At 32.5% G+C, this 18,132-nt stretch overlaps 1 protein-coding gene across 2 annotated transcripts in view; it reads left to right on the top strand.

Annotated features, from left to right (window-relative positions):
- Positions 1-18,132, top strand: part of LOC145256183 (neo-calmodulin) — a 257,149-nt gene that overhangs the window by 201,400 nt on the left and 37,617 nt on the right. For both annotated transcript variants that reach the window (XM_080114771.1, XM_080114772.1), the window contains one exon: positions 12,482-12,512. In XM_080114771.1, the coding sequence (XP_079970897.1) occupies positions 12,482-12,512 (31 nt within the window). The remainder of the gene's footprint in view (positions 1-12,481; positions 12,513-18,132) is intronic.

Below are 18,132 nucleotides of genomic sequence, written 5' to 3'. Positions count from 1 at the left end.
TATTAAGATGTTGTTATAAACATAAACACCATATATATAAGGATAATAGTACGCCATATATATAACAAAAGACCATTATTTACTCAAGTGAAAGGAAAACCCGGGGGAACTTTACCCAAAAATAAATCTATATTTTTTTGTGTGTAATGATAGTCTTATAAGCGAGTAATTAATAATTCAGCCATCTTGATTCTTAACCAAACAGAAAGTTCAAGTAGGGGGAGTTCCCTTTTTTTTATAGCGAGGCCAAATTTCGCGAATTTGGCCTTTTTTTAAAGCAGTTTGGCCTTCAAAATTTCTGTTTGGCCTTTTTCTTCACCGATGAAATCTGGAGACGCAACGGGAATTTTCGGCAAAAAAATGTTGTTACTATGCACATCTATGTAATGAAATACAATTTGTGGCAAAATTTCAGGAAAAACTAATGGATGGTTATTTCGCAATAGTCCGGACAATTCGCTAAATTATCTCGTCAAAACCTTAAATCTCGAATTTTTGTGCATTTTTTTGGGGGGGCTAATTTGGCATAATAGTGTCCATTTAATAGTATTATCTTGAAAAAATAAAAAAATAAGGAAAATTACCAAAAAAAACAAACAAGAACAACAAAAGTGTGCCGTATTTTTAAAAGTTTTATTGCGTTGTTTTTATTTGCTTTTTTTATTTCATCGGTGAAGAAAATGGCCAAACAGAAATTTTGAAGGCCAAACTGCTTTAAAAAAAGGCCAAATTCGCGAAATTTGGCCTCGCTATAAAAAAAGGGAAATCCCCCTACTTGAACTTTCTGTTTAATTTCGCTTGTAGCGTTGATTTTTTTCTTTTTTCGCTATAAAAAAATAACTACTTGATGAAATTACGTGATTTTTTCTGTAGGAAAACTTTATCCCATGACGAGTACGTACAATATATTTTTTTTTTAAATATTTCCATTTTTTAATGTCAATGGAAAACTGCACAAGTACCCAAACCCGAAATGTAAAGACCACGAGTGACCGCGCGTTTTTTTTTTTTTTTTAGTTTAGTTTCATAATGGCGGCCGTGATGTCGGAGGTTCGATTGTTAGATTGTAAGTTAGTTTCGTATTTTTGTAATTTGTAAATCGCAAGTTAGGAAAAAACTAAACCCTTCCAAGATGGACAATAAATAAAGCCATAATATTTTATGGTAAAGTTAAGAGCCTACGAACCATAGTTTTTTAGGAGATGTGATTATTGGATTAACCAATCAGAAATCGTCTGTGGCACACACATCTCTGTTTTTATAGATATATAGAAGATAGATATAGATAGATAGAATAGATAGAAAGAATAGATAGATAGATATTATAAATTATTTGGTGTTCTCAGTTTTTAGCATACGAAGTTGTGACTATAAACTATTTTGTGTTTTATCTGACATATCAGGTTTCAATCCTATCATTTTATGTTTTTTTTATATTTCTTATGAATTACATTTCCACCTTATTAATCTTAAACAAAACTTTATGTTGAATTAAGCGAATGCTTAAAGTATTGTTTATGTTAGGTATTTTGCCATGGCTTAAAATTGACCAATGAAATGGTTGCTTTGTCCTAAAGAAATATCACTTAACTTACAAACGCGAGCCCGCAACACCCCTCTCGGGCTGTCTATATGACAGGAATTTAATTTCGTCAGAGAATCGCGGCTGTGAAAAACACAAAACGGAACAATGTCGAGGAAAAAGAAAAATTACGTTTTAAATATCCCAACATAAAAAGGTTTCTTTGAAAATCGAATATTTCTAATTAGATAAATATGTTTTTTACCTTAAAACCCCCATTTGTTCGGCTTTATAAACACTTTCCTATATATATATATATATATATATATATATATATATATATATATATATATATATATTATATATATAAAAGTGTTAATAAAGCCGATCAAATACGTTTTTTAAGTAAAAGTATATATATATATATATATATATATATATATATATATATATATATATATATATATATATATAGGGTGGGTAATAAGTCACGCACAAAAGAATTAAGTGATGTGAAACTGTAAAATCTTCGGGGCAAAATATATTTTCTTTTCTTTCGGTATAAAATACATCTTCTTTTATGATTGTATCAGCGTGTGTGTGTATATTTCCCTACGCAATAACTCTCTCAATTTAAAGTCTACATACTCGAAATTTGATATACAGGGTACTGAGATTTGGGAATATCTTTGTGATCGGTTTTCGGCCAGACATTTGGCTGTTAATGGGTCAAAGTTCAACGATTTGTCCTTAGAGAAATCTACCAAACTCCTCCGCCAATTTTGTGTTTAAACACTTTAAATTTTAGATATAGGTTCCTTGGACATGGATCTAACTTAATAACTTGATTTTAGCTCCAAACAATAAATGGGTCAGGAGTCAAAGTTTTTAAAAAATTGACCTCTGCGGCCTCTACCAAATTACTCAGATAATTTCTGATCTAAACATTTGAAATTTTACATACAGTGTATTCAGAGAGAGGGACAGCTTTTTAATCGGTTTGGGTCGAAAATTTTTAGTTACCAATATATAAATGTATATATGTATGTATGTTTGCATGTCTACCTAAAACTTTCGACAGAGGCGACGGATTTTCATAAGGTCAGTATCGTTTTGAATTCGACCTATCAAACGACAAGTATCGAAGAATTGACTAAAAACATTAATATCTTCACCTTCAACTGGGCACTTTTTACAAATGAGGTTCGCTTTTTTCGCCGATATTTTTGAAAGTCATCCTCTCCTTTTAATTGTCTAGCTTAATGTAAACATAAGTCACTTTTGGTGTTACGGTGTTCGTAACAGCAAAGACGTCAGGTTTTTCTCGTTCTTTTCCTCCTTCGTGGTGCGGATTCGAGCCTGCCTTCCTACTACCACTTTTTTTTTTTGCTCAACATATACTTCCAAACACCCGGGCAACGCCGGGCTGAAATGCTAGTACATCTATAAAAGTGAACGTGTCTGTGTGTCTGTGTGTCTGGCTGTGTATATTTCCCTACGGAAAAACTCTGTCAATGTTCAGTCTACAGACTTGAAATTTTATATACAGGGTACTGAGATTTGGGAATATCTTTGTGATCGGTTTTCGGCCAGAAATTTGGCTGTTAATGGGTCAAAGTTCAACGATTTGACCTTTGAGAACTCTACCAAACACCTCCGCCAATTTTGTGTCTAAACACTTTAAATTTTAGATATAGGTTCCTTGGACATGGATCTAACTTAATAACTTGATTTTAGCTCCAAACAATAAATGTTAAGGGGTCATAATAGGGTCAAAGTTTAAAAAAAAAATTGACCTCTGCGGTCTCTACCAAATTACTCAGACAATTTCTGATCTAAACATTTGAAATTTTACATACAGGGTATTCAGAGATAGGGCAAGCTTTTAATCGGTTTTGTTCGAAAACTTTACGTTACCAATATATAAACGTATGTATGTATATATGTGTGTTTGCATGTCTGCCTAAAACTTTCGACAGAGGCGACGGATTTTACCAAGATAAGTATCACTTTGAAGTTCGACCTTTTAGACGATAAATATCGAAAAATTGGCTAAAACATTAATATCTTCACCTTCAACTAGGCACTTTTTTACGAGGGGGTCGCTTTTTCCGCCGATACTTTTTATAGTCATCATCTCCTTTCGATTGTTTAGCCTTAATTAAACTACGTCACTTCCCGTTTGGCGGTAGTCATAACAGCAAAGACGTCAGGGTTTCCCTCGTTCTTTTCCTCCTTCGCGGTATGAGTTCGAGCCTGCCTTCCTACTACCACTTTTTTTTTTTTTTTTTGCTCAACTTACACATCCAAACACCCGGGCAATGATGCCGGTCTGAAATGCAAATATATATATATATATATATATATATATATATATATATATATATATGTGTGTGTGTGTGTGTGTGTGTGTGTGTGTGTGTGTGTGTGTGTGTGTGTGTGTAAAAATATACGAGGCTGAAGTTCCCATCTATATAAGGTTTCTCAAGTGTTCTTAAGATTACATGCCTAGAACGTCTAATAAATATTTCTCAGTCAAGTATCTAAATTTATGATAAATATCGATATCAACTAGCACATGACTAGAACGCTTCATAAAAACGATTGTCTAGTATGTAAAATATTGGAACTTGTGACGGACGCTATATTCTCAAGGAAACCCATCAAACGATTACAGTCTTTTCAACTATGTTAAATCAATTCAGCATCTAAAAGTGTTCCAGTGTCTAAAATTGATAAACATAAAGACATTCAACTAGTCACGATGCGCCCCTGAATGAGAAGGCAATGACACACTCATATTTGTGGCGTGTTTGGGTTTCAGTAAAAATTGGGAATCACCCCAGCCACTTGACATCTTGTCAGTGAAGAGAAAACTAATTCCAGAAAGAGACGATTTTTTAGGGGGTTGCATAAAGTTATCACATGTCAGATATTTAAATAATGTTACTATGTGCGCTTTAAATACACTATCATTCAGTTTCTACCAGTATATCTCATTATAACCAATGCATTGATAAGATGTGTTTTCTCTTTTCTAGGCGTTGTGTGTGGAAATACTTGAGTTTTCATTCGTATATGTTTTGCGAAAATTGAGTGGATGTATCATTTTCGATGCGTTCAAGCATCCGTACTAAACACTATGTCAATCAGTTCATGTTTTTTAGTTGTTGTTGTTTTTTACTATTGTGTCACCATTTAAAGTCAAGAGGAAGTTGAACATCAATTTAAGAGATAAAAACTATTGCAAATTGAATGATGATGAACACTGTCGGAGTACCAAAATGTTCATTGTTATGAACTGATAATTATGGGGTAGTTTTTTTACCAGAATTTGACTCCCTATACTTCATTGTTATTTACATTGAAGGTGCTCGACTGAACTCTAATCATTGGTCTCTACTAATAGGACATTTGTAGCAAGAACCCCTTTTGCTTCCCTTTCTCCGTCAATGTTCCTCGCTTCAGAAAAAATTTCTCTAGGCAGCGTTTTTTGCAAGGACTTCTTGCCTGGGGAAAACATTATCACGAACTGCCTCTCTTTTTATTACTTGGACGTCTATCATAATTATGTTATATGTAGTATTTTGTTTTTGGTTTGACATGTTCAATATTTTGTTTGTCAGTGGAGTTTCAATTTGAAATTGCATGTCCATCGCTAACCGCACAAATTACATGAATACATCTTAAAATAAATCTGTTATTGTTTGTTTTCGTTGCTATTTGGTTTATCCTCTGCCTGCATCATATTGATTTGGCTTGACCTTTCTACCGAAGAAAAAGTATTTTCCTGTATTGACCTCTTGACCTCTTCGCCAGTCATGAAGAAGACAAACAAGCATTTGTTCAACACAATTGCACAAGAAATGGATTTCCCTTTTCTACTCATCTTCTTCATTCTTAGGCTTTATGTTCGAGCTTTTCTTTCTCTTTCTTTTCTACACTTTATCTTTTTTCTATTATTTAAAATGTTCTTCCTTTAGACTTTCATTATTTTATTTCGTTTTCATTAGCCCTTTCCATCCTTCTCTCGATTCCTCCCTCCGGGTTTAGTTTCTTCCTAATTTTTCTTCGTTTTAACACTTTTACCATTATTTCTACTACTTCTCCATTCCTTATGGATTTAATCTCCCATCTCTACTAATCTATATTATAATATATCACGTATTGTCACCGTGATAAACTGTTCTTTTTTTTAATTTTATATCCCAAGCTTTGCATATTCTCTCTCCCTTTCATTATTTCTATTATAGTCTCTCTTTTTCCATTCTCTGTTCACTTTATTGTTTCAAACAAATTCTCATTTATCCTACTCTCCATTTATCTCCATTTACTATTGATATCACTGTTTTCGAACTTTGCCTCTCTTTTGGACTCTCTTCCTATCTTTTTCCATAATTCTGCCCATATCATATGTTATTTTTAAAGAGAGAAATATAGTGGAAAATCGACTTCTCCCTCTCTCTCTCTCTCTCTCTCTCTCTCTCTCTCTCTCTATTTCTCTCTCTCACTCATTCACTCTCTCTCTTTGTTTCCCTCTATATCTATCTATCTATCTATCTATCTTTATATATATATATATATATATATATATATATATATATATATAATTATTATTATTATTATTATTATTAAATGCAACGGAGGCACTTTGCTTTATTATTCTTTTTTTTTTAACTTTTTTCGATTTTCCGTATAATTTTTTTGTATTCCATAGTTATTGCTGTCACAAGCGCTTTCGATTTGTCCACAAATCATCAGGTGTTGAAGTCCGCAGAAGCGAAAAGGAGAATTAAAAACTAAAATATACAATAAACGGTGATAAGTTAAAATATATAGAGTCGATGAAAAGTCGATTAAAAATATAGGTCGATTAAAAATTCGAGTATTAAAATCAGCAAGTTCGTGGAAATCGTTAGCAAAACCATGTAGTGTATAAATTCAAATAACTGCTCTATGGGAGAATGTAACTCGTAAAATAATACATACATTGGCCATACAACGATAACGTTGTCCCGGCGAATAACCATGCATCTAAATAATACTAGAGCTATATATAAACATTTGATAAAAGAACATAACTGTCCCCCTCCAATCGTAGAAAGGTCCTCGTTGACAAGATAAAAATTATACAACATGAAAATAATATTAAAGAAAATAAAAATTTTTGAAGCGTCATATATTAGAAGCCTTAAAACCACTATAAATGATATCGCATTCGGGAAAAGCAGTAACGTTCTAAAATATCTTGCTTAGTTCGTGTTGGACGAACTTTGTTAACGGTGTTAAGTCATTAATATATATATATATATATATATATATATATATATATATATATATATATATATATATATATCGCTATATTTGTCTTTCTTCTGTACTTTACTTCCTTTCCTTTCTATTCGCTCTCTAACTTCCATCATATTTATCACGCACTTGTGTGCAGCAAATGCACTTGTGTGCATTTGCTGAAAGTATCCGTCCAATGAACCCACTAACACCTCGTCCTTGTAAATAAAGACATTTTATCGCCCGGATTAATGAAATTCCTCACGGATATAGATGGCATCAAATAAATTTGAATGACGTCGCTAGAAAGAAAAATAACACTATGCAAGTCTATGGAGACACGGATACACGTATATACATTACACTCGGTGACGTACGTACAGTCAAAAAGAAAAAACAGAACCAGAGAACTGCTTCGATTCATTCGTCCGTTCAATTCTATTGCTCAAATATAATGGTTTAATATCAGTGTACGTGTGTAAGTGCCCGTTTTATACTGCGAGCATTCGCTGATATGGACGCACATACGCACTAAAAAGAGAATACGATTTAGTAAATTACATAAAATGATTATACTGAGATATAGAAGTTTCTGTAGTCGGAGGTAAAAAGGTCATTCATTCTTATCACGTTGGAAAAGAGGAGAACATCCAAAGACGAAACCTCCGTACCGACAACGACGTACTCCCCTGACAACGAGATTAATGCCGACAGAAATGCTGTCAAATCATGAGCACAAATTGGACGAAGCCTGTGTGTACATTTGACATAACCTATCCATTCAATCCGCACACGACCAGAAATTGAAAGCCTATTCGTTTTAACAAAGAAAATTTTTAAAAAAGAACGAGTGTCGTTGTCAGATTTACTGCAAAGACGACGATGAATGACAAAGATAAAAATGTGTCCAACTTTAGATACAACCGAATAATTATTTCCATTCAGCAGGAAGTCAGTAAAAATTCTCTAGATATGTGCTCGCAGTTTTAAAACGAGCTTTGTCTGTCGGGGTGTCGCTTTTTATTTTAAAAAATAGCAAATGTGTTTAAACAAACATCTAACCTTGTAAGCTGATACATAATCAGGTGTATCAGCTGTTTTAACTTGCGAAATCTTACATTTCGGTTTCCAGATAATGCCGTAATGCCGTGTCATCAATAGAGAAGATGCACCGTTTTGGAGCCTTTCCTCCCAAATCTCAGATGGTCCTATATTCGGAATATAAGGATCTTTCATTAGATAATCTGCTGGCTTAGCAGACCAAGAGAAAGCTCAACGTAGCTCGATATTGATAGACTGAAATTGTGGACGAAGTCCTGCATGGCGGACCAATCGCCTCACTTGTTCCTATGCAGGAAAATATGGGACGTGTTATAAGTGGCTTTATCTGATAGTTGGACTGATATTATTCAGTTTGATGTAGCATTATTTTATTTTCTATCACGCTATGGTCAAAATGCTTTTTTGTCTGTCTGTCACATTTAAATTTTAATTAAGACTCCCGTTGGTTTGTCATGTTCAAATGGGAATAACATTTCAAGTGTTCTGCTTGGCATATTTCAAATAGTAATTAATATATTTAGAAAGGGCCGATTAATAAGTCAACATTGAATCCATGGATACGCGTTTGACCCTGCTTTCCGAAGATTTTAGTAATTGTTCTCGGATATTAAGATTAATATGAATACAACTGTTTCATCTAAAAACCCTGAATTCCTTTTTTCTGCGGAGATTGATGTATGTAGATTGGTAGATGCATTTACTGATCGTTATTGCATTCACACTGTGCAGTTGTCTCTATAAACGATGAAAAATCAATTGTGTGAATAGGTTTATAATATAATAGTTGTGCAGAACAGGCAGTTGTCTTTAAATGGTGTCGTTTCTATTCTTTATATGTGCTTGTAAAAAAATATATATATAAAACTAGTTTTATAAAAAAGGGGCTAGCTTAGCCTTATTCATGCAATTGTACGCAATGGCAGCAATTTTTCAAAATTGCCAAACTTGCCCAATGGATTGATTGGATTTTGATTTCGCAAAAACCTTAATCAAATATTTTTCTCCCGAAAATATTTAATACTAACTTTGTATTTCATTTTACAATTTTTTAAGAACTTTTCCGCGAGTTAAATTCTATTTATACGACATTATGTGGTCATTAAATTATTATTTTAACTAAATCATTATTAGACTATAAATCATTTTGTTATGGTAATGTTTTGTTTAAATGCTTATTTTTAAAATTATTGGAGATAAATAGCTTCTGTAATCTTCACCTTTTGATTACATTGAGATCTGCTTAGATTTTATGGTTTTAGTAATATTTTCTTCATTTCATATTTAAAATGTAATAGATTAATTTAGTATTATTCAACTATTAGCAAAATATTAAAATGGTTGACACGTTCATAAACAAGCCAAATCGTATTGGGGTTGATATAACTAAGTAATTTTTTTAAATTATTTTTGAAAGTTATTTTTCGGTAATACCTTTTACCTTCAATAAGTAATCGTTTATATGTACATACACCAAAGAATACTTATTATTTAGTTAGAAAATACATATGAAGAAACACGAGAAAGCGTTCGGAAATGTTATTGATAAAGACTATATGATTAACCATTAATGTCAAAACGTCAGAATTACTTATTTCATTAAATAATTAAATAATACAGATTGGCAGAAGTAAAATCAATTAGCAATTTAATAGATTTTTTTATATATTTTTAAAATTCTTGTTGTTTTGAGCGATTTACCTGTTGTTTGTTTATTTATTGCTACATTTTTAAAATATTTTCTTCGTCAGTATTTTCATTGTTTTTCATCGTTTTTTTTTTTTTTTTTTTTTTTTTTTTCATCGGATCTCCTTACGTTTTTCATCAATTTTATCAGTTTTTCATCGTTTGGACGTGATTGTTTTTTCTTCATTTTGTTTCATGGTTTATTCATTTGCCGTATAGGTCGTTTTGTTGATGGCTTGATGCCCTTGATAGCGACTATGTTTAGTCATGCATATTATACATGTGTGTATTTATGTTTGTGGCATATATATGTGTGTGTGTGTGTGTGTGTGTGTGTGTGTGTGTGTGTGTGTGTGTGTGTGTGTGTGTGTGTGTGTATCTAGATGGACACATGTGTGTGTTAGTCACAGAACAAATCAAGCCACAACTTATTTTCACTAAAAACAGAACTAATCTTCAAAATGCCGATGCTGGCAATGCAGAACTCACCTTTTTTAATTTTACATTATTTAATAAATACTTTAAATATTTTTGGATTCAATATGCACAACTTCACTTGTATTTGCTTGTTTAACAAGGTTTCAAACCCTTGACAGATCTTCTGCAGCATATCAACATTTTTGTTGAAAGGATTGATCGTTTCATAGTGATTATACTTCGTACTAAAGCGTGTGTTCAGCTAAGTAGTATGACACTATACGCATGGAGGAAATCTACAACGAAAACTCTTAGTGTAGTTTAACTGACATAAATATATTTTATTTTATTTACTACTAAGCTCCACGCCGGTATTTAGCACGGTTGGAGTAAATACTGAAAACTTATGCACAATATATAATATCATGTGTCATGATTCTTTAGGGGTTATATCGCAATCATGAAGGAAGGACTTTTATAATTCATGATTTAAATATGCGTTTTAAAATAAAGAAAAAGAGCGAAGAAGAGAAAAGAAAAATAAAGGGGGGGGTCAGCTGATCGCTCCCGACCTCACTATCTAATAGCTGTATCGAGATATTTGAAAAAGGGGAGAGCGAAAATATGTACATCGTACCCTTATAATTTGTTCAAAATAAAAGTTGGATGAGGAATTTAAAATAATTAATGATACCCTATCCAAGAATGGGTACTGGATGTGAATATGTCAGTTATGCAAAGGAAAACTAAAATTCAAGCAGTGAATAAATGTCCAATATATCTACGTTTACCGCGGTTTACCATAGTTTACCGTGGTTTACCATGGTTTACCGTGGTTAGGAACAGTAGATGAGCAATTCGTCAAGCAAATCAGCTCAACAGTGCAAAAATGTTATTTTGCTTTAAATGTGCGTGTTGTGTTCTCGACAAGAAAGTTAATGCCATCCTCTCGAACAGATGTCCTACCTCCCATCATAATAATAATGTAATTTACAATTTTGAATGTAGTTGCAGTGCCAACTATGTGGGTCTAATGTGATTGGATGGAAGAGTCCAATAGTACGCACCTTCCAAAATCAGAAATGGGGCATACAGAGCAATATAAGTACTTGCCAACACAAACGAGTCTTCAATCGCTGACCATCTCATTTAAAAACTCGTCATGTGCAGCGAACTTCAACACGAACTTATTTTCAATTCTGAGTCTTTCTGTAAACAGAGGGCAGGTCTCCTAGGTTTAAGCGTAGTTAGTCTCTAGGATCTTCAAAAATATCATAACGTGGCTTTATTTTAATCGCCCCCGTTTCCCCACACATAACGGAGCGCAACGTAATTTTATTTAAATGTACATATTTTCAGATTTTGAGAAAGCGAGGGCGAAACTAATCAGTTGACTCCCTCTTTATTTTATTTTCTCTTCTTCGACACTTTTTGCTTTATTTTAAAAGGAATTTTACTTTTAATCATGATCTTCCCTTTATGATTGCCATATTATGCGAACACCGTAGATAACAGTATGTATTTATGTATTTTAAAACTATTTCTTACATTCTTATCCACATGCACATGTGTTTATCCTTTTTCGGGAAAAGTGAAGGATGACTGCTCTATATGTCGCAAAAGTGGATATCCATATCCAAGTCACCTTTAACTTAATTATCTAAACCTCTGCCACTGTAAGTAAGGGAAAAGAGAAAATTAAATTATATTTACATATTTACGTAAATATAATTTAATTTTCAGGCAGACATATTTTAATAGGTCCTCATAACAATGTTCACTAATCTAGTCGCATCGAATTTCGTATTACACATTAAATTTGGCAGATTAAATTTAATTTTCTTAAACTCCCCATCTGTGTAAAGAGTGTTATGCACAGTAATATGATAAATATATTTTAATTTTATCACATACACGTGTGGATCATTGTTTGAGTGAACAATCATTTTAGCTTATATTAGTAACTACAACAAAATGTTACACGCACCAGTACGTATTGTTGTTGCATTACATACTTAAAACAATTCATTGAATACAAATAATTATATATAAGTTTGTATTCCCTCATATTTGCAGTTATTGATATTTAACAGGAGTACCAATTTCAAGTGCATAGATAAACACAGTAGATTAGAATTTTTAGGGGAATTTGAAATCAATTATATATCCATCATTTTCACATTCGCACACATCATTTTAGCTAAGTCTTCGATTGTTCTTGGATTTTATTTCTGCAAAGCATAAATTTTAGCGTGTGGTTTTAAGTTGAAACATAGTCAGCATTGTAAATATACTTCTCAGAATATGATGAGTAAATAGCCTTCCTATTCGTTCGCAAATATGTTTGATGTGATAAAAAGTGAACAGGTCGTAACTCATTGCAGAATCCACAATAGTATCCATTAAACAAACGATGCGCCTTCACGCTTTCAGAGTGAAATAATATTTACAAAATCATTTTTTAATATTAAAAATATTAATTCAAAATTATTTGTTTTATTTCCTCAGGCCGAGCAATTAAACGATGAACAAATCGCAGGTAAGTTTTCTGACTTTTTATCATTTTATCTTGTTCAAATAGGTGATGTAACGAATATATATATATATGCATATATATACATATATATATATATATTCTACTATCATATAAAAGTCACTTTCTGTGTGTGAGAGAGTTCCTTCCTCATAGGTTCCGAAACGGTTGCACCTATCTTTTGCAAATGTCACACCTACGTAATTTATATGTATGGCAGTGTTCTTAGATATGCTTTGTACAAAAATCCCATCTTAAAAATTGTCTTTCTTCCCTTATATTTGAAAGAGAAGAATTTTACGTTATACCGGTCAATAAAAATAATTTTATTATTTCCCTTGGTAGGTGTAACGTAAAATATTCCTCTGTAAAAATGTTTCGTTTTTATCTATAACTCAAGAAAGACTATGTTTAAGACCGTCAAGCCCAAATGTTACCTGACATTATATTGTAAAAAACACAAACGAAAATTGATGAAAGACATTATCATGATTATTTTTATTTTAACGAATTAGTCCGTTGAGCAAATTATTCCTCGTAATTAATTTTCCGTTTGGGAATTAATACCGACTTGATTCGAACTGGACAGGATAGAATGCTATTATTTTAATACACACACACACACACACACATACACACACACACACACACACACACACACACACACATATATATATATATATATATATATATATATATATATATATATATTATAATAATTTGTAAGTAAATCATCAATGTTTAGTTACGGTTTTCGTTCAATCACTCCAGCAGTGTTTTTAAAAATGTAATGGCAACGAAGATAGATAGAAATCTATTAGACAAGTCATAGATAGAATATATCTTATCAACCGATGCTTTAATAGTGCTGACTACGTTTAGTGGTTTGCTGATTTTATGTTGATTAACTCTCTTTGATGATGATATATAATATGTCATTTTCAGGCCAGTAATGACATTGCGTAATTTATCAAAATTCGAAGCTTTACAATTTTGTCACAAGCTTTTCCAGAATTATATGTAATAATTACAAAGACTTTTAAATCAATTAAAGATACACATGCGTTATTCAAAAGAAAATATTCGAATTTACTCTGACATTGCCAATGCACCATTATTATAATGATAGATTATTTTTCAACAAGAAGTTCAGCTCTTTTATTGAATTTTATTCTTCTATATTTGCATGCGTCCATGTGGTAGCAGATATAATTTTGGCACACTCTTTTTTTGAACATTCTAATATTTTGCGTCAGATTTGGTCCATAATTTTTTTTCGTAAAATTCCCTAAGATGTATTTCTTTTTTAAATCTGTCAAGCTAAAACTAACACAAATATATTGTGATCAAAGTTATAATACTGAGTCTAGAGAAAAATTGATATATACGGTATTCTTTTCTGTTGAAAAATATATTATGAAAAAAGTAAATACTAAGAAAAGCTGTTGATATTCCCGGCTGTTAGACAGTCTGTAGTCTCGCGTTAGTTCGCGATATTTCCATCCCTAATAAAGTATTTACCTCGTGGTTAATATAATGGTTAGCATAGTCCATTTTGAGTAAATAGTTAAGTCCTCAAAACAGCCCGTCTGATACCTGTAGTCTGTAAGAAATATTTTTTTTTGTAGAGTCAGGTTCGGTTTGTTTTTTTATTTAATTAAAACTCTGCGTTGAATTTCAATCTTTTGTCGATACTAATTCTTGTACGCACTTAGTTCAACAAATTTCAAATGTCGTAATATTTGTTTAGTTTTGTAGTATATGTGAAATACACTTCTTTGATTAAATTCAGGCATTTCCACCTCTTGTGAAATAACGATGTTTTCGGCCTTAACGGTTCTCTTAAGAGTTTTACGTTTTCAAGAAAGTTAGATCACAGGTTTTCCATAGTAAAATGTAATCCATGAATTTGTTGTGTTCTTTGGGTCCCGCTTTTGACGCAACAGACGGACCTTTTCTGTAGTCTCCCCAATTGGTACTATCAATGTTATATAGGTCCGCATATCTTCTAAAACACGAGGTGAAAATCTTGTCTTGATACAAGGCATAAGTGAAATTGTTTATGTCGTTTTTATCGCTTTTCTCTGTAGTTTTCTTTCATTTTTACAGATTAGTTCCAAAATTGATGTCTTCCATTGTATCTTTTGCACTTTTATAGAAAGGGGGGGAAAGAAATGAATATAGCATTGAACGTATGAAAAGTACTTCACTTTTTTCTTAACGATTAATATTATAGCTCTTGCAGTCGAACGAAAAACAGCGGTTTCCGTTATGAGTTCTCGAAACCTCGTCACCAGTTTCTGTAACTTTAGCAAATAGCCATAACGAAAAACGCGAAGAAGGGGCATTAGGTTGTCCTCGACGGTTGAATATCTAAACAGTGTGATATAAATGCGGGAGTGCCTCAGGGGTCTATTCTTGGACCTCTATTGTTCCTGATATTTATTAATGACCTCCCCGACAAAACTGCCTCTGAGATCGGTATATATGCTGATGACACCACACTCAATAACAGGCATGACAGGAAAACAAATGAACACATATCTAAAGAAATGGCAAAAACACTAGAGGATGACCTCCAATCTGTACTGGAATGGGGACATAAATGGATGGTCACATTCAATGCTGCCAAGACTAAACTGGTTTTCTTCAATAATTACAAGAAACCTTCTCTGCCACCAATAGCAATGGCCAGTGACTCCCTGTCTGAGAGTACATCTTTCAAACTGCTTGGCCTAACGTTCACATTAAACATGAGATGGAACAATTATATTGAAAACATTGCAAGGGCCGCTGCGAAAAAGGTAGGCTCTCGCTACCGTGCTAGAAAATTACTGACACCTGAAAGTATCCTGTACCTCTATAAGGCCACCATTCGCCCATGTATGGAGTATTGTTGTCACATTTGGGCTGGTGCATCTGCTACTAGTCTCTCGCTCCTAGACAAGGTTCAAAAAAGAGTCGCCAATCTGATAGGCCCTGAGCTGGCATCTAAGCTTCAGCCTCTGTCCCATCGACGAAACGTTGCATCCCTCTGCTTGTTCTACAAGTATTTTAATGGTGAATGCTCTGACGAACTGCAGACACTTGTGCCCCCACGACGTAGACACTCTCGACAAACCCGACAGGCTGCTAAATTTCACCCCCACACAGTAGAGATCCCTAGATGTAAAAGATCTTTCTATTCCAGTAGTTTCTTCCCCAGAACCGCTAGACTCTGGAATTCCATTCCAGGTTCCTGCTTCCCTAACTGTACTGACATGCAGAAGTTCAAGTGCAACGTGAACCGACATTTTGCTGCTCAAATCCCCACATAGTTCCCCAGTAGTTGCTGCCCCTGATAGTAAAGTGGCAATGTGCCTTGTTTGGGGTTAAAATGTAATAAAAAAAGAATGACATATTGTACAAAAAGGTAAATACAAATGTTGTATTTTCGATTGTTAGTTAGTCTGCAGCCTTGCGTTTGTTCGAGAGTGTTAGACTCGTGATTTATATAATGATTAGCAAAGTCCTTGTAAGTGAATGGCTGAATCCCTATTACACTAAGGATAAAATTAAATTCAAATCTGAAATATTGAATTTTCAAATGATTTTATCAGAAATCACTTGAAAATACACTAACGAAGTAAAAAGAAAGAAATATTAATTGATTTTAAATATCTATTGTTTAAATTTACCATGATGGGAGGATATTTTCATTCTACACCATTTTGTATCCCTTCAGCATAAAACCATATTAACCTTAATCTAACCAAAATTTTGTCACCTAATGCATAACATCTCTTTTTTAAAATGCATAATTATTAGTTAACGAATTTAAGAATGAACTAGAATAAAGGAATAAAGAAAAAACAAAAAGGTATAAAAATTCAATTGTTTATATATCATGTATTGTTGCTATAGTTATTGTTGCTATAGTTATTGTTGCTATAGTTATTGTTGCTAACGACGACGGAATATTTTATACGATTTTAGTTTACTCACTTAAATATTTTACATGGAGAAAATGTCGCCAATTCCGAACGTAAAACAAAATGGCGGTGTGTTCAATTTGTCTTGTCGCAAATTGATCCGAATAGTTCTTGATCAAATCAAGAATCATATAGTTTGAGATTAGGATGGCATCTTGTTGCCGGTGGAGACGTAATGGATCACAGTAAATCTCTGTCTAATCTTAAACCAAATGAAGACTCTGTTTATAAAGAAAATTGTACTTAAAGCCGTCATTAAGCAACAAATAACGGATTGGAATCCTTCTACTTCTATTTTTCTGTCTCTCCTCTCTTTTTCATCTGTACTTTCTGTTCACTTTCTTTTTCATTTCATATAATCTTTTCTTTTTTCTCTGCTTCTTTTCTTTTTTTTCCTTACTTCTTCCTTCTTAATAAGGTGAACGCAATCTGGCTGTCAAACATTCCTACCGAGATGAAAATATACTTGAACGTTGTACATTTATCAAATAATTAATGAAACGACTTGACAATATATTCACCAGAATACAATGAACCGTTCTTAACAACTCTGGAAGCATTACTCACAAGCATCAGCATTCTAGCACCTTTTAAGAACTCATAGATTACTCGCAATGAACATAGGAAGATCTACCTCGAACTTGAATATCTATTGGACACTGGAGAGAATATAAAAGCCAATCAGATACTATTCTCAAGTGTCTACTGTTTATTTGTATATGGGATTTTCCCTACAAGTAAACCCTAACTAAATATTCATATGTCATCCTGAATGTAGGATTTCTAGATTCTGACAATATCTATTGTAAAAAAAATACATGTTTTAAAAAATTCTTTTTAGCAGTTATTCTTTTAGAGTAAAATTATTCTTACATATTTCACCCTAGCAACGTATACACATATACCCATATATATATATATATATATATATATATATATATATATATATATATATATATATATATATATATATATATATATATATATATATATAATAAAATACGCATCAAACTTGAAAGCCAAATTACAACACAATTTTATGAAAATAAACAAATATTTTATTTGTTTGAAATTTATAATTTAAATATATTTTGGACTCAAACTCCATCCTCATTATTTTGTTTCTTTCTTCTTCTTCTTCTTCTTCTTCTTCTTCTTCTTCTTCTTCTTCTTCTTCCTCTTCTTCTACTACTACTACTACTACTACTACTACTACTACTACTACTCCTTCTTCTTCTTCTTCTCCTTTCTTGCCATGGTGTAAAGTTGGAGAAAAAAGTCAGCAATAAAATCCGCGCGTTGTCTCTCAGCGGTTGTATTTTGAAATGTCGGGAATGGTGCCCTGATTAAGCAAGATTAACGTTAAAGGTGTGAGTTCTTTTATAGAAGCGTTAATTTAATTTGAATAAAATAAACTACGCATCAAGTGTGCTTGAAAGCCAAATTACAACGCAATTTTACAAAAATAAACAAATATTTTACTTGTTTAAAATTTATAATTTAAACATATTTTGGAGTCAAACTCCATCCTCATTATTTTGTTTCTTGCTTCTTCTTTCTTGCCACGTTGTAAAGTTGTAGAAAGAAGAGTAAAAGTTTTCTAAATATTTCGTTGTGATTTGACTTTCAAGTTTACTTGATGCGTATTTTATTTT

Source organism: Euprymna scolopes, chromosome 32 (genome assembly GCF_053919585.1).
Source record: "Euprymna scolopes isolate OS-2025 chromosome 32, ASM5391958v1, whole genome shotgun sequence".
Taxonomy (NCBI): Eukaryota; Metazoa; Mollusca; class Cephalopoda; order Sepiida; family Sepiolidae; genus Euprymna; species Euprymna scolopes.
The sequence above is the reverse complement of the archived record's forward strand: the minus strand, read 5'-3'. Positions and strand labels throughout refer to the sequence as shown.